This window comes from Myotis davidii, unplaced genomic scaffold, assembly GCF_000327345.1.
Source record: "Myotis davidii unplaced genomic scaffold, ASM32734v1 scaffold698, whole genome shotgun sequence".
NCBI classification, from domain to species: Eukaryota; Metazoa; Chordata; class Mammalia; order Chiroptera; family Vespertilionidae; genus Myotis; species Myotis davidii.
This window is the reverse complement of record NW_006290032.1, coordinates 2,484,642-2,502,457: the sequence shown is the minus strand read 5'-3', so window position 1 is coordinate 2,502,457 and position 17,816 is coordinate 2,484,642. Positions and strand designations below refer to the sequence as shown.

At 50.5% G+C, this 17,816-nt stretch overlaps 1 protein-coding gene across 1 annotated transcript in view; it reads right to left on the bottom strand.

The window, feature by feature from the left end:
* The window catches only part of USP53 (ubiquitin specific peptidase 53), a 34,019-nt gene that overhangs the window by 9,378 nt on the left and 6,825 nt on the right, over positions 1-17,816 (bottom strand). The window contains exons 4-13 of the mRNA XM_006762902.2: positions 16,048-16,161; positions 15,889-15,971; positions 13,455-13,560; positions 12,719-12,865; positions 11,598-11,747; positions 7,530-7,692; positions 6,639-6,791; positions 4,887-5,009; positions 2,711-3,374; positions 1,621-1,697 (exon numbers count right to left, since the gene is read on the bottom strand). Of these exons, the coding sequence (XP_006762965.1) occupies positions 1,621-1,697; positions 2,711-3,374; positions 4,887-5,009; positions 6,639-6,791; positions 7,530-7,692; positions 11,598-11,747; positions 12,719-12,865; positions 13,455-13,560; positions 15,889-15,971; positions 16,048-16,161 (1,780 nt within the window). The remainder of the gene's footprint in view (positions 1-1,620; positions 1,698-2,710; positions 3,375-4,886; positions 5,010-6,638; positions 6,792-7,529; positions 7,693-11,597; positions 11,748-12,718; positions 12,866-13,454; positions 13,561-15,888; positions 15,972-16,047; positions 16,162-17,816) is intronic.

The window sequence follows — 17,816 nt, the reverse complement described above, 5'->3', positions numbered from 1 at the left end:
GGGGTGGGGGGGCAGAGCTTCAGTGTGAGAAGATGAGAGTGATGGGGGAGGTGTGGGCTGCATAACAATGTGAGTAGACTTTATGCCACTGAGCTGTCACTTAAAAGTGGTTATTAGAATGGCCAAGGTCATACGTATTTTACTACCATAAGAATTGTTTCAGCCCTGGCTGGTGTGGCTCAGTGGAGAGAGTGTTGGCCTGTGGGCTAAAGGGTCCCGGGTTCAATTCCAGTCAAGGGCACATCCCTGGGTTGTGGGCTCGATCCCCAGTAGGGGGCATGCAGGAGACAGCCAATCAATGATTCTCTCTCACCATTGACATTTCTCTCTCTCCCTCTCCCTCTCCCTTCCTCTCTGAAATCAATAAAAATATATTTAAAAACATTGTTCTAAGTGGGCTACATGCCCACTCTCTCGTGTTCAATGGGAAACCAGTGCCCACTCTCACTCTCACAAAAGCGCGCTCCTGACCGCAGGCCCCACGGCCTGTGCGATATGCTCTCAGGAGGCCGGCGCCGTTCTGTCAAGACCCTGAACTGGGGTCATTGTTCAAGGTCCCCACCTCGGCCGCGGCCTCTGGCCAGCCCTTCGCTGCTTCCTGTAATGCTCGCTTACCAGACGTGATCAGATCTGTTAAACAGGCGGGACATTTACGTGGGAAAGGAAGGCTATTTCCTCAATATCAGCGTTTCCTTCTGATATTATACCCTTTGATGGGAACAAAATAAGTTAGCGCTTAGCCATATTCAAGTCTGCCACCTGAACAATGATCTCCACAGGCTTTCAGGAGGATAAATACTGAAAACAAACTTTAAAGTTTGTGTTTTATAGCTACTGTTTATTTTGAAAAATTAAATTCCTTCTAATTCTCTGAATTTTCCCATTTCTACTGTTGGTCCCTGAAACCTCAATAGTAGTTGCTCATGGTTCCCCAGAGCCTCCCAGACACACGGACCCCTCGACAGCACTGCAAGTTCTGTACATCCCCCTCCCCCCAACCCCTTTGGCTTCTGGGCTTCTACTGGCTGCTGGCAATGCACCGGAGCGACCGCGCCACGGGCACCGGAGCGACCGCAGCAGTGCCCACTATTTCCGACTGAGCTTGCCCCGCAGCTGCTGACAGTTTCTTTGCCCTTGGCCCTGTGGTGGACACCAGGTGCTGTGCCTGTGATATGGCCCTTCCCCTCTGCAATCAGGCCTGTGGCGGAGGCCTGCCTGGCCAGTGAGAGGAGTGTGGCGTGCCTGGTGCCAATCAACTCCTGGGCGAAGCTGTAGGAACTAACAAGTGATTTCCGTGCGGGGCACCCCCACCTCCATCAGCCGTGGTCAGAGAAGCATCAGTGCCGACGGGGTCCCGTCGCTGGGCCCATGATCACCTGGGTCAGTCAGCAGGCTGACCGTCCTGCACACGGACATGAACAAACAGCGCTATGACCCTGGGACCTGAGGTCCTCACCGCTGTCCAGCCGAGGACGGAGCCGCCCTGAGTGACACTCCCTTCCCGTCCCTGCACAGGCTCCGCTCACCTCCACCTCATCGCTCATCACTTCTCCTGACAGGACCGCTTTAGCTTCATCACTCTGATGAGCACAATTACAATCCATTTAAATGAAAAGTTACCTTCCAGGTGGTTTTCACTCTGCTGGGAGGCACAGTTCACACGTTCTGTACTTTGGTTGCTTGTCTTACTCCGGTCACTAAAAACAGAACAAAACACACACGGGACACGTCAGCTACCATGAATCACCATTTCAGTTTACTCGGAGACGGAGAAAGGAAACAACACTCGTTCGGCGATCGAAATGCCACGTGCTGTTCTAGGTGTTAACGCACAGGATTTCACTTGCCTCTCACCAGGGCACTCAGAGCACTCATCACCCTCAGCCTACAGCAGACTGAGGCGAGGAAGTGAAGTTAATCTGCCCAATAAGTAAAACCTAAGGTTACAAAGCCCCGACCTCTCTACCACCCGAAGCCACTCCTCCCCAGGAGCTGAAATCCCCTGCCTGGCCTGACAAGAAGTTCCCGGCTGTTAACGGAACGCAAGCAGCTGATTTCTGCACACCTGGCGTTTAGTAATGGAGGTGGTGAAGCGCCATCTAATATCAGAGAACAATGTTCTGGATGGACTAAAAGCATAAAGTCGATACGCTGACGGAGGAAGCCAGCCGCTGAGCAGGCTGGGGGCAGGGTTCCGGGTTCCCGAGTGCAATGGACCAGGACAGGGCCCCCCACACGCTCAGAATCGCTGAGCACAAACCCAGTGGGGTGGCTGCACATCTGCTCAAGGAAACTATGTCTCCACGGGCGGGGCTGTGAGCATAAAATACCCCGGTGTCCGAGGTACAAATGCCAGAGGCGGGAGAACAGGCATGAACTAGATGCAAGAATTAAACAACCGGCTTCATGGCCGCGCAGCAACCCACTCAGGGCTGCGCTTTACACCTGTAGCACCTTTCACCAGCTTTCAATGCGGCCATGAGAACGTGTTTCTATAATTTCCGTTTCCTGCACAGCTGTGTGTTTTGGAATCTGGAAATAACCACTGAAAACAAGAACCTGAAACATCGAACGACCCGCAGTTCCCGGGTGTCGTTCCTTTGAGCTCAAGCTCCTTCCATCACACTGAGCAGACCCTGGACTTTGAAAATCACTTCAAATGATTCAGGAGGCGCCTGGGGAGGGGCGCTCCCTCCCAGGACTGCACTACCTGGGGGGCTCCGCGGTCCCGGCGCCGTCCACACCCGGCGAGTCCAGGCTGGCGGCTCCGCTGCTGACGTGGTCGCTGCTCTCGCTGCCGGACTCGGTCCTCTGCCCCTGCCAGGCGTCCCCAGGGACGCCCGTCTCGGCGAGGCCTTTCCCCGGGCCGTCGGGGGAACGCCTGCTGCCCAGCTCCGGCCTCGCTTCATCCTCGTAGATGGTCATCAAGCACTTCTGCTTCGGCGGCCCCTGGGGCCAGCTGCTGGGGCTCTGGTCCCTGCATCTGGGCGTGTGACTGGCGCCCGGCCTGTGCCGTGGGCTGTGCTGCCGTTTCTCACTCTCGCTGAGGACACTGTCGACATTCAGGGTCTCTCTCATGGGCTTCCAGCCTCGGCTCCCGCTCCTGCTGTGGCGGCTGCTGCCTTTACCCCGAGAGTCCAGGCTGCTGTCTGTCTCGTATCCAGGGCCGCTGTCGCCCTGCACCCCCAGACCAGGAGCCTGGGGCCTCCCCGCACGGGGGACTTGCGCAGACGCCCGGCTCTGGGTGGGTGGGTCCTGGCCACATGTCCCCCGCCCCTGACCGGGGGACGCGGGGCGACTGCTGTATTGTCGGAAGCCGTTTGGGGCAGGCGGTGATCTGGACTTGACGCGTGGAAGGTCTTCATCCAGCACATCTTTAAAACAAATAAGGAGACACACGACCACTCTCAGGGCCGCCTCAGCCACAGCTACTTGGAGAAGATGTCTAAGCAGGAGGAGTAAGCGGCGATTCCACCACCCAGGACTCGAGTCCTGTGCTGAGGCGTTTGTAAATTAAACGGCTACATACTGACTTTAAAATAACTCTAAAGAGATCACAAGATAATTAGTTTTTTAAAAAACAGTATTCCACCTCACTTATGGTTCATGGAAATCATAAAAATACGTTCTACCTCTTATGCTAGCAGAGTGTTGAAAGTCTGTGAGATCAATCGCTGCGGAGGGGGAGGGCAGACGCCCAGTCGCTGTGGTGGGACCGTGGACGGGTCCCCCATTAGGAGGGCAATTGAGCCACAGCGACCAAGTCCAAAACAGACCCCCTGACCCAGCGATTCCTGGCAAGGATCCTGCTGTGGCTGTACACGCGGGCACACAAAGGTCAATCTCTCACCCTTTCTACAGGCCGCGTCTCAGTTACACCTGGCTGTGCACAGGGAAAGTGCTGAGGCTCGTGGTGAATGGAACAACGATGGGGACCGAGGGGCAGTCGGGGCGCCAGGAAAGTGAGCTCCTGTCACTTTTTCTATAATCCTCCTCACTGAGTGCACCACGAGTGGGCTGCAATCAATTTTAATTAAAAATTAAATAAATTGCCCAGCCAGTGTGGCTCATCACCAGGAGGTCATGGGTCATGCCTGGGTTGTGGGCTCAATCCCCTGTAGGGAGGGTGTGGGAGGCAACCAATCAATGCTTTTCTCTCATCATCGATGTTTCCCTCTCCCTCCCTCCCTCTTTCTCTCTCTCTCTCTCTCTCTCTCTCCCTCCCTCTCCCTCTCCCTCTTCCTCTCTGAAATCAATCAAAATATATTTAAAAAAAATTTAAAGAAATTAACTTTTATTCATTTAACTTTGAATTAAAAGCTAAAACAGCAAAGTATTCCAGACTAGAATTAAACAAGAATGAGTAAAATTTACATCTACAGGTTCAACAGGTGTATTAGAGAAATCATATTAAGGTACATGGCATATAAACAGATACATATATTTAAAACTAGAGGCCCGGTGCACGAAATTCGTGCACTCGAGGAGTGGGGAAGGGGTCCCTCAGCCCGGCTTGCACCCTCTCACAATCTGGGAGCCCTCAGGGGATGTCCGATCAGTCGGACATCCTTAATATTGCCGCAGAGGCAGGAGAGGCTCCTGCCACCGCCGCTGCGCTCGTCAGCTGTGAACCTGGCCTCTGGCTGAGGGGCACTCCCCTTGTGGGAGCACACTGACCACCAGGGGGCAGCTCCTGCATTGAGTGTCTGCCCCCTGGTGGTCAGTGTGTGTGATAGAGACCAGTCATTCTGCCTTTTGGTCAATTTGCATATTACCCTTTTATTATATAGGATAGGATGGTTAAACTGTACTCAAGCTATAAAATGTAGTGTTCCGATAAGGCTTTAGGGCCCCTTTCTAACGCGCGCTGCCCGCCCTTGGCTCACCTCGGTGCCGACCCGCGTCCCTCTTCTGCGAGCTCAGGAGGCGCCTCTGCTCCAGCGCCTTCAGGGCACACTCCCTGGAGAGGCCCTTCATCTTCTCGCGGGTGTCGCTGGGTCCCGACTTAGCTGTAGGGGAAACCAGTCGTCCAGTCAGGAAGCACATCCTTTTCTAACTGCTCACTACGCACACAAACTGCATTGTATGAAACATGTAAGACACTCTGTGTTAAAAACAAAACACGCATTAAAGTAAGAGTAAACTCATTTTTATGTTTAACTAAATCAAGTTAGTGTGATGTCTCCTGGCAATGGAGATGCGTGTTACCTTTAAAACTTGTCAAGCATCTAAAGTGAGTGTGCAGGAGAATGAGCTTCTACTGAAATGTAAGACCTAAAGGCAGGTGATGGGCGCCATGTGTCCTAACTCACTCCCATCTCGAGATGAGCACAAGTACAGCTCCATCTGGGATCGAAAAGCAGAAGTAACGAACCTGCCAAGTTCACATCACTCCCATGTAGGGACAGATAGCGCCAAGCTGTCTGATGCCAACGTGTATGTGAACACACACACAGTTCCTGGGCTTCAATTAGGTATGTTTAGAAAAACGGATAATGGCTTAATCCAAAGTATCAACAATACATAAGAGGGAAACGGTATGTTTCCATTTAGAATTTTAAAAATCACTTAGTGTACTTCTTTGTTGATGGTAACTGTTAATTCTGAATCTTACCTTCCTTGATTATGGGTTACCTTTTTGGTTAAACATTATTTCACTAATATATTAAGAAGTTGCCCAGCTGGTGTGGCCAGTGGTTGAGCGTCAACCCTTGAACCAGGAGGTCATGGTTCGATTCCCATGGGCTTGATCCCCAGTAGGGGGCATGCAGGAAGCGGCTGATGGCTAATTCTCTCTCCCTCTCCCTTCCTCTCTTTGAAATCAATTTTAAAAACAAAACACAGTCCTAGCTGGTTTGGCCCAGTGGATAGAGTGTAGGCCTGTGGACTGATGGGTCCCAGGTTTGATTCTTGTCAAGGGCACATACCTCAGTTGAAGGCCCCTGAATCCCCAGCCCTAGGTGGGGCTCGTATGGGAAACAACCAATCGATGTGTCTTTCTCACATCAATGTTTCCCTCTCTCTGTCTCTCCCCCTCCCTTCCACTCTCTCTTGAAAAAAATCTCCTCAGGTGAGGATTAACAACAAATTTTTTTTTAAAAAGTTGCTTACAAAGCATCCTGAACAGCCACCCAAGTAGAATGAGGGTGTCTCTGAGCCGTGCTGCACACCGCACTGAGGTCTCACTCCAGACCTGTCTCTGAACTCGGGTTGCAAAAATTAAAGTTGTGTGATGACAATAACAGGAGAGCTGAATGACGAGGATAAAAACAAACTCGACTGTAGCTTTGAACGGCCACAGCAGTCGCTAATTGTAAACTTAATTCTGGCACGTGAGCCGAATGGTTAACTGTGTTTTTCCTCTCAAGCTGGTAACGGCCACCTGAAGGAGAAGCCACAGTTTTGGTAACAGTCCAGACTGCCTCTGGCCTGCGAGGGCTGGGAGCCGTGGAGAAGCTCGGGCCCTGGTCGGGTCCAACTGTCCCGATGAGGCCACACATCTCAGACGCGCATCAATGGAAAGGCAGTTTTGCTGCTGCTTGTCACTGTCGCCTGGTCCCTGCCAGGAGTGAGTCAGGAAGTGAAGCCGGGCCAGCACGTCTCCTCAGGGACTGTGAAGACGCAACTGAAACACATACCTGCTCCTCGGCCTCTGCTCGCCGGGATGTGGCTCCGACCGAAGGATGAAATGTCATCTGTTTGAAATTTCTGACTTTCTCTCTGTTTGTCCTGATCACCAAATCCATTCTCTTTGGGATTATCTGACTTATAAATCGAGGGCCTTTCAGATCCTTAAAAAGAGAAGCACAAATGCATCATCCCTTTCCTCCTCCTACTAGAACAGGTGTCTGAGTCATCCTTTCAGATGCTTTTAATACTGTAGACAATTACTGAAACTCAGAGGACTGACATCTTCCAAGGTCTTCTAAGTGCCGTGAATGCACACAGACTCCCTCGCTGCTCTGGGCGTTCCCGGTGGCTACCTCACTTTCAATCCCAATGCCTCCTGCTAGAAAGAGCTCGCAGCTGGCAGCCCCTCTGTGCCTGTGTGACCACTGTCGTGGGTGGCTCCCAGCGGGGCCTGTGAGGCCACTGGTCAGGAAAGATGATAAATATCAACTCAATGTATTAGAATCTTCCTGAACTCCGTCTGAAAGTAAATTTTTAAATTATCCTCAACCTTCATTTTACATTCAGTACTAGAGGCCCGGTGCACAAAATTTTTGCACTGGGGGAGTCCCCTCAGCCCAGCCTGCACCCTCTCACAGTCCGGGAGCCCTCAGGGGCCTAAGCCGCCAGACACCTTAGCGCCACTGCCACCGCCCACCGCTGTGCTCGCCAGCCGTGAGCCTGGCTTCTAGTTGAGCGGCATTCCCCCTGTGGGAGCACACTGACCACCAGAGGGCAGCTCCTACCGGTCATTCCACCATTTGGTCCATTTGCATATTAGCCTTTTATTACATAGGATATTAGTATTCCTAGTATGACTGTCAGAAAGAAAAACACTAAACTAAAAGGCAAAGAATTACCCATATTTTCCACCCCGGGTCTCTGATGTGGCCAGCTGACGACCTGCCTGAGTGCATCTTCGGTGGAAACCGCCGTGCCGTCGGGGTTGGCGTAAAACAGCAGCAGGGGCTGGAAGTGGCACCGGAGGCACTTGGACACCACGTCCTTCCATCTCGTTCCCACCTTTATAAAACCACAGGGGGCAAAACCAAACCTGTCAGCAACCTGCTACCCGAAAAGGCAGGGGCTGAAATAATCTGCACATTAAAGATGTTTACGACATTCAGATGCTAGCCAGCCGTTCAATTGTCTGCTGTATTATATGATTAACTTTATTTTATTTAATGAGTCTAATTAAAAATCTTTAAACATTAAAAAGTTGATGGGCCAAATTATACACTCTCTATCAAGATTTGGATTAGCGAATTTTAGAAAGCTTTTCTCACACACATGGTCAACTGCCTTTTGGCAACGATTAAAGGGAGTTTAATGGGGAAATATAAAAGTCGATACCACAAATGATGCTACAGCAATGGGAGGAAAAAGAAAGAAGACACAACTACACCTGAAGCCCAATAATGAACTCAGGAGTCATGTAAAATCTCTCGAGTTTACAGAAGAAAATGCGAGAAAATATTAACCTCAGGGAAAGTAAAAATGTCTTACCAGGACATCAAACAAACCAAAGAAAAAATATAAAATTGGATTCCATGAAATGAACGAGTAACTTCTGCTCCATGAAAAACGCCATTAACAAAATGGAAAAAATAAAACAAAACCACCACCTATATCTAATAAAGGAGGGCTGTGCCGGATACAGAACTCCTACAGCTCAGTAAGAAGAAAATAATCCAACTTGAAAAATGGGCAAATTATCTGAAGTGACACGTCACTAAAGAGACATAGGAATGGCCAGTAAGCACAGGAAGAGTTGTCCAAGACATCATTGTTCAAAGGGAAGTGAATGAAAACCACAGTGAGGCAACATTAGGGCCCCTGGAAGGCTAACATAAGAGACTCCCAGCAGGGGCGCTACGCGGGGAGGAGGGAGATGCGCAGTGTCTGTGGACAGCCATTGTCAGTTCACATACAGCTGACCGCACACTTAGCAGACCACCCAGACATCCCACCTGGTGCTGGGAGCAACGGAAAAACGTGTTCACACCAAGACTCTCCCTACCTTAACAGGACCACTGCTCTATACAGCCACAGGATGGAACACCGCACGCGTGAATCCTAAACGACATGTGCTTGGCAAAGCAAGCCAGCCTCAGAGGGATGTGTACGGGGAAGGCCATCCCCACGATGCTGAAGAGGGAGCAGAACTAATCTAGAGAGCAGCCGCGATTCCTGGGCGGGGTGGGAGGGGCCGACAGGAACGTGAGACCATGCGGGGGTGGGGGTGGGGGGGGTGGGGCATGCTTTGTGCTATATGGTGTGGAGGTCACACAGATGTGTGTACAGTTGCCAAACACTTACATAGGTATGTTTTAAGGTTTGTAAATTACCTACATATATATAAAGCCAGCAACTGGAACACTGTAATGACCAGAACGACCGGTTGCTATGACGCCCACTGAAGCCAGTGAACTGGCTGATGGGGGGGTGGGCCCAGTGGCCAACCTCCTGTGGCCCCTCCCCCCGGCTGGCTGCCCCCGATTGCCCCACCTACCCCAATTAGGGGCGGGGACAGCTGGCCAACTGCCTGTGGTCCCTCCCCCTTGCCAGCCCCACCCCCAAAGAGCCTCCACAACCCCAATCAGCCCACAGCCCCTCCCCTAGCCAGCTCCACCCCTTACCAGCCCCCCACATTGATCAGGGGCAGGGCTGGCAGCCAACCTCCCGCAGCCCCTCCCCCAATCCACCCCCCCACACACACACCAATTGAGGGAGGGTCAGCTGGCCCACAGCCCCGCCCCACGGCCGGCCAGCCCAGCCCTAATTGGGCCCTGATCGGGGCCGGGCTGGTCAGACCCCACCTGTGCACGAATTCGTGCATTGGGCCTCTAGTACCCCTATAACGTTGATTTAAAAACAAAACAAAACCAACCAAACAGGAACTGGTGCGTTCTAGAATGCTGGCTTCTGCGGGGAAGGGAGGGCTGTAAAAAGTCTGAAGAATTTTTCAAACTACACGCTCAGCTGCTGACCCTCCTGACCGGGGACGCTGACATACTCGAGGAACTAGATTAACTTGAAAGCAAAACAAATATAAACTCACAGGGTGACTGCACACCCACGTCCTCCTTTGAGCTTTGACAAGTTAAATGATGTGGGTGCCAAGTAGGACGGCCAAAAGGTCTACTCACGGACGCAGGTGAAGCCTCTTAAAGAGCTGCTATAGCAAAGCCTGAGGAAATCCGAGCAAAAGCTGCTTTTAGAACATAAGCACCAGAATGTCCCGTTGGCTTTACTGAGCACAATCACATGAACTACACCCTCCCAGGCACACGGCAAGCCCACGCATTCTGATGAGTGTGCACAGGTGTGCAGCCTCACTCCTCGCTCCCTCTGCAGGGCCTTCCGTCACTGTTTCCTCCTGTCAGGGAATTTTGTGTCAGTGGAATCCGTATTTGGCCGTGTGTCTCGCTTCTGTCATCGGCACAATGGTTTAGGATGTCCCACACGTGTCAGTTCATTCCTGTCTGATGGGCATCAAGCTCCACTGTGCGCTTGGACCACAACGTGGTTATCTGCTCACCTGCTGATGGACATTTGGGGTCCCAGTGGGGTTATAGGAATAAAACTCCCAGGGACACTCAAGGGCAGGCTGTGTATGGACACGTCCTCAGGGAGTGGTGCTGCTGGCTGCATGGTAAGATTATGTGTGCAAGAAGCTGACACACCTCTCTAAGGTGGCTGCTCCATGCGGCACTGCCATGCGCCTGAAGCTGACGCACCTCTCTAAGGTGGCTGCTCCATGCGGCACTGCCACGCGCATGCGTCAGGGACCTGGCTGCTTGCTGCCCTCCACGTTCCTGGTGAGGTTGGCACTGCATGCTCCTGCATCAGGGACCTGGCTGTTTGATGCCCTCCACGCTCCCGGTGAGGTCGACACTGCCACGCACATGCGTCAGGGACCTGGCTGCTTGCTGCCCTCCACGTTCCTGGTGAGGTTGGCACTGCATGCTCCTGCATCAGGGACCTGGCTGTTTGATGCCCTCCACGCTCCCGGTGAGGTCGGCACTGCCATGCGCCTGAGTCAGGGTCCTGGCTGTTTGACGCCCTCCACGCTCCCGGTGAGGTCGGGCTTTGGAATTTATCCTCCTAACAGCTGAGTCTGAACCTCACTGTGAACTGAGTGTGTTTCTTTGTGCCCAATCAGGCTGAGTGTCAGTGCAAGGGCTGTTCACCTGTCTCCTCTGGTGAACTGTCCAAAGCTTTTGTGTACCAGACAGAAGGATGGTGCGTATGGATCCCTGGTAGCTACACTAACATTTATTTGTCGCCCTTTTATTATTCTAGATATGGAGCCAGCTTCAAAACAAACCTGATTTCAAAAACTAATAAAAGGATTCCAAGAACTGTCATTAAAATCACTTATTATTTTATATAAGCATTTATATCTAATAATCATTCTATATAATTACTACAGGCCTGGTACATGATTTCGTGCATGGGTGGGGTCCCTTGGCCAGGAGGTGGGGACAGCGGGAGGTTGGCCGGCCATGAGATTGGCTGTAGGAGTGCACTAACCCCCAGGATATAGCTCCTGCATTGAGCGCCTGCCCCCTGGTGGTCAGTATGTGTCATAGCAACCGGTTGTTCAGTCACTTAGGCTTTTATATATATAGATACATTCCTTTTATCACTGTCACTATTATATTAATATTAGAGGCCCTAGCACAAAATTTGTGCAAGAGTAGGCCTTCCTTCCCCCAGCTGCCGGCACCAGCTTTCCTCCAGCTGCCAGCAGGCACTCGGGACCTGGGCTTCCCTCGCAGCCCCAGCTTCGTCCAGAAGGTTGTCCAGAAGGATATCTGGTCTAATTAGCATATTATGCTTTTATTATTGTAGGTCATTATTACATCATTTATTCCTGAAGAGCATAAACCACAGTTAGCATCCCAGTTCAGAGTGTCACCTACCTCTTTCACATTTGCGTCATCGAAAAACACCCACTTGGAACTCTTGGTGTGAAATGTGAAGGCACAGTAGTGCCGGCTGGTGTAGCAGATCAGACCGACGAGGTGAAGTTCACTGTTTTTGGCATTTTCATCAGTAACCCTATAAAAAAGCTGTTTGGAAAATTAGTAATTTAGGACTGTATCCTTAAAAGTGAAGAGCAGTGATGTGCTATCATGTATCTGACTCCCCATAAACAGCATCTCCCGGGCGTGCTGCCCACCCTGCGCTGCCCGGTGTGACGACACCACGGCCCTGTGCGCTCCCCAGTTACACTTCCATCGCCTCAGGAGCAGTACAGGAAGTCCTGACTTTAGCTCAGTAATACGGTGTCTCCAACAGAACTGACACGGTACATCTACAGACTCAAAATATGAAATAAATCACCCATTTTCTGATCGTTCTTGATTGAATCACATATGTGAACACACATTAAACTTGTCACCTAAAAGATAATTTTCTAAAAGTTTCATTGTGACATAAACCAATTCAAAATAGTTAACTAAGATGGTAAAAGCATATAAGCCAACAGTTCATTTACATTTATGATCACATCACCATCACACTAGAGCAGCAGTTCTCAACCTCCCAAAGCCGCAACCCTTTAATACAGCTCCTCATGTTGTGGTGACCCCCACCCATAACATTATTTTCGTTGCTACTTCATAACTGTAATGTTGCTACTGTTATGAATCGTCATGTAAATATCTGATATACAGGATGTATTTTCATTGTTACAAATTGAACATAATTAAAGCACAATGATTAATCACAAAAACAATATGTAATTATATATGTGTTTTCCGATGGTCTTAGGCAACCCCTGTGAAAGGGTAGGGGTCGCAACCCACAGGTTGAGAACCGCTGCTCTGGAGTGATAGGAGCCGCAGCAGGAGACAGTGAGAAGCGAAAGCCCCTCCCGGCCTGGGCTCTGAGGAAGTCCAGTTAGCCTGACTAGGGCAGCTCCAGAGAGTTCCAATGAACCTCCTTCTCTGAGAAAGAACACTTAGTTCTGAAAACCAGCCGCTGCATGTGTGTCCGAGAGTGCAAAACTACAAGGGAGGAGAAGGAAAGGCGGAGATACCCCGGGGAGGGAGAGGTGCGTGGCCAGGCTCCGAACCACGTCGCTGGTCAGGTCCGACTGCTCGGAGTCCCAGACCAGGCCGATGGTGACGATCTCCGGGCAGTTCATCAGGACGCGGCGGATCTTTATTTTCTGGCCACAGTTACTCTAAAGAAAAACACAAAAGGCAAGTTTAGGAATTACTGAAACAGACATACCACAGGTGGCGCCTTATACAGTTTGCATGATGCAGTCACACTCTTAACATGCATTGCAAATTTATTCTTTAGCATATTAAAATAAACTTCTAACAAACTATTTCTCTTAATTATTGATTAAACAGGAAGTTTATTTTAAATCAAAGTGCTTTTCTTCAGTATTTTTGTAAATGTTAAAACAAGAATCCAGTCTAAAAAATCAGAAATAGAACCCCTGAAATGATTAATAACAGTACATCAGAAAAGAATACCATTGTAAAGTTCAAAGAAAAAAAAAGAAACTGTGTCTTTAGTGAAATGATAGATTTCTGAACTTAAAAAAAAAAAAAATTTACATATGCTACCTAAATCCTTCCAATGTTGAGTGTCTAAAGAACTAGTACTGAGATAAACAGCTCGCATGGTATAGTTACCTAAAATAACACTGCAAAAACAAATTCTTAAAAGTAATTCCATAGACAATAAATGACATGGTAACTTCTGGATGTCTCCTTTAAGCGCACACACAGAAACCACCGAGAGCCCCAAACTGTGCTTACGGGACACTTGCGATAGTCATCCGTGGTATTCGCTGCTTGCAACAATTCCGCAAACATTTCGGGCCTCACGCGCTCATGCCTGTCCGCCATTCTTCCAACTTCGTTGCTACAAAAGAAAGCAGCAGTCCCAAATGCGGCCTATGTATGAAATTATGTATGAAAAATACTAAGTTATCAATATATGCAGGATCACTTTTTCTGTCTTAAAACATGATTTTGTATAAAAAATTAACCATAAATTTCCATAAAGTGAAAACCATGAAATTTGGCGGGTATGTGATAAAAAATCAGGTCAAGAATGGAGGAGCACAGGAAGTATAGCACCGTTTGGAACTACACGAACGAGGTGAGATGCTCTCCGTCTAAAGGCAGCTGTAAGTCAAATATCTGTTTTACATTATGACTTGGATTATGACAGCAGTTACTGAGGGTGTGGGTACAGACTGGGACCTAACAGGCTGTGGGCAGGCTCCCTCTCTGGCCCAAGGCTCTCAGGGGCAGTTCCTTCCAGCTGAGAGCAGGCTGCCCACTGGGAAGGCCGGCCAGAGCCACGCTCCCCTCGGCACGCTCGCCATGTCATCGGGCCGAGGTGCCTGCCACTCTCTATTCGGCCTCCCTGGAGTCACCGTTTACACACATGCGTCAGGTCTCCTTAGGCAAGTCGTTAAGCATTTCCAAGAGGCTGAATGTGGCTCAAGTACCCCTCCTTCCCATCCCAGACGCCCTGGCTCTGTTTAATGTGAGTCCCAGGGCAGGACATACTGACAGGTCAGCGGTAAACAGCACACAATACGCAGCCACAGCTAAAGCACCCTCCTCCTCACGCACCTCACCGTGCACAGAGAGCACGAACGCTGACTGCATCAGACCCGGCTGTCGGGGGAGTGGACAGCCAAATACTGAATCGGAAGTGAAACCCACTGGCTTTCAATCTTAATTGGTCTATGTGTCAGATCAACCTTATTAAACCTATTTCCTCATCAACGAAACAGTGTTGTTGTCAAGATTAAAGTGACAATTTATGGAAAGCCTGGAACACAGTAAGCATTCAGTAAGTGATCTCCAATCCTCAATGCCCACAAAGGAGACTATCAGAATTCAGTCTGGGCTCCTGCGACCTGGGGCGCGGGCCAGGGCGCACGGACGGGGCGCTAGTTTGTACGGCCTCGGCGACTGCGCAGGGACACGCGCGCACAGGAGCTGCCGAGCGCAGGCTTACCGCCCTCCCTCTGTGCGGCTCTCCTGTTCCAAACCACCCTACGCTTCATGCAAAGAGAACAAACCAGCCGCAAATGACTCAAGTTCAGGGAATGTTTCTCTAAACCGACGTCCCCCCAGCTCTGTACAGACAAGCAAGATGCTAAAAGCTAAACACACACAAGTCACAAGTAACCCAGTTGCTATTGCCCAACAGCGCTTAGGAACAGCTGTGCTGCACCCAGAGGAGGAGGGCGAAGGGGCGGTGGATGAGGAGCGCCGCCTCACTGCGGGAGATGACGCTGCGGCCTGAGAAACCAGCAACGGATCTGACTGAGGTCAGCGACCCCCTTTGGCTTCGGCACTAAAACACCTACAGCATCTGTACCTTAGTCAGTGTTTGCACACACACACAGCACATAGCATTCTCTCCACTGCCTGCTGGGAGTGTTCAAGGGATGGTGGTTGTGTGAAGTCTGGCGATACTTCTGGGTCCCTAACTAGTACTGTTTCCTGGGCAGGCAGAGCGGAGCAGGCGGGCAAGCCAGGAAATTCCTATCCCAGGCGATGGTGAGGCCTTCAGGCCGCAGACCTATCGAGGACTGTGTTCACTGTTTCCTTTCTTTCCTGCTTACCCTGCTTCCATCACCACGGGGCACACGCGGGGCTCACAGGGGACACGGCCACTACAAAGGTCACACCTGCCGAAGTCAGGGAGTCATGTGCAGCTCCCTGACCACTCGCTTGTCGTTTTTTAAAAACATAATTTTGTTGATTTTTAGAGAGAGGAAGGAAGAAAGAGAGAAACATCGATGTGAAAGCGATCAAAGATTGGCTGCCTTCTGCACACCCACCATGGGGAATCGAGCCCACACATGTGCCCTGCCCAGGAATCGAACCAGCACCCTCTCGGTGCATGGGACAACGCCCAACCACTGAGCCACACGGCCAGGCTGCTGGTCATTTCCAGCCCTCCTGCGCAGTTCCAAAGACTTGCTCTAGATGTGAACAGGCATGCATTTGACTCCTGTTTTGCACATTTCACTAAGTGGTGGGTGCATCTGGCTAACTCAGAAACACCCGACTGAGACAGACACCACTGAGTACCTCCGATGGCCGCAGCCCAAGTCCCAGACAGAGAGCAGATACTCACGGGTGCGGTGGGCTTACAAAGTAAATGCTTGCTGGGCCTCGCTGTGCTAGTAAAGCTTTGGTGAAGGTGCTTTCCGGTTCTTACCACAGGGCTGTCGTCGAAATGTACCGCACGAATTCTGTGAAAGGCAGAGGGTCTGATGAGGCCCCACAGCTACGACACACGCACTGCGGCAGAAACAGACGCTTAATGCACGGCTCGTGGAACACAAACGGCATCTGAGGAGCGAGGTCGGCGCCTCACCTGCTCGTACAGCGTCATGGCGAACTTCTGGTGCGCGACGCAGCACTTGGAGGTGCACATGTCCGCGTCCCGGCTGGGCACGATGTGGAAGTGGATCCTCTCCAAGATATTTTCCTGGTTCAAAAGCAGAAGACATGTGAGTGGTGAATCTGGCAGAGACACTTCCCTTTATACAGCCCTTTATAACCTCACGGACTTAAGCCTTTTACGGTTTCCCAGGCTGGACTAGGAGTGCCCTACTTATTGCCAGCTCTCCTGCTAATGACACCTCGAGTGTTGGTCAACTGTTCACCACCTGTGGCGTCAGCTTAAGACCATCAAATAAAAAGAAACATTCATTTCATAAATTTAACGAAAAAAACAATGTATAGGGTTTTTTGTGTTTTTTTTTAAAATATATTTTATTGATTTTTTACAGAGAGGAAGGAAGAGAAATAGTTAGAAACATCGATGAGAGAGAAACATCGATCAGCTGCCTCCTGCACACCCCCTACTGGGGATATGCCTGCAACCAAGGTACATGCCCTTGACCGGAATCGAACCTGAGACCTTTCAGTCCGCAGGCCGGTGCTCTATCCACTGAGCCAAACCGGTTTTGGCAATGTATGGTTTTAATAAAGATTTTAAAAATCTTTTTAAAAATCAAGGTATGGTAGCTGACATCTAGGACTTAATACCAGGGAAGAATTTCCTATGTTTCCTGTTAATTAAGAAACAATCCTACGTGGCTCACGTGGACAGTCCACGTAACTCACGTCCATGGGATGGTCCATGCAATGATAACACCTGCAACTCACCATGCAGGGGTGTGCTCCCCACAGGCTCGTGGGACAGCTCAGGTCTAACATCACCAAGGCATTTACTTCAACAAATGACCCTCTTTTCTCAAAGAGTAAATAATGGATCCCTTCAACCACCTTGAAAACAGGTGTCAAGCCTGGACTGCTAGGTCTCCATGAGAAAGCCTATCATGTGTTAGTACCTGTCAGTGAAGTGAACTACAGATCTCAGTACTGTGCCCAGTGTTTAGAGCATGGACCGATGATGAAGGTGAGAACCGTAAAAGCCCATTTCATGCTGTGAGTGCTGCTCTGGGCGTTTAGTCACCATGGCACGTGTGCTGAGCAGCCCCCAGGCCAGGAGCTGAGAGGATGCTCTCTAAAGACAAGAACAGAAACCCAGGGCGCTACGGGGGCCGTGACCTTGCCATGTCCAGCAGGCCCAACTGAGGCTGCGCCTGGACAACTGAATACATCAGACACTGTGAGTACTTCGGGGCCCTGAGCAAAGGCTGTGAAAGGGGACTGTGACCACTCACTAGCAGGGACAGTCCAGGGACGCAGAGCGAGGGCCTGCAGTTCAACTGAAGGGCTTTCCGTGTCAGGAGAGAGTCTAGACTCGAGTCACAGAAATATCAGGAGAGCAAGCATTAGACGGAAGAAAATGGTATTAACCAGGGCCATTAAAAAAAGACTGTAAGGCCCTTGGTGTGGCTCAGTGGATAGAGCGTCAGCCTGCAAACGGAAGGGTCCCGGGTTCAATTCTGGCCAAGGACACATGCCCAGGTTGTGGGCTCCATCTCCAGCAGGGGGCATGCAGGAGGCAGCCGATCAACGATTCTCTCTCATCTGATGTTTCTCTCTCTCTCTCTCCCTCTCCCTTCCTCTCAGAAATCAATAAAAATATATTTTTAAAAAATCAGACTATAAGGGGCCAGACTGAAAGGCCACTAGGCAGGAGGCGTCGCTGGAGCCTGTGGCAGGAAGAGG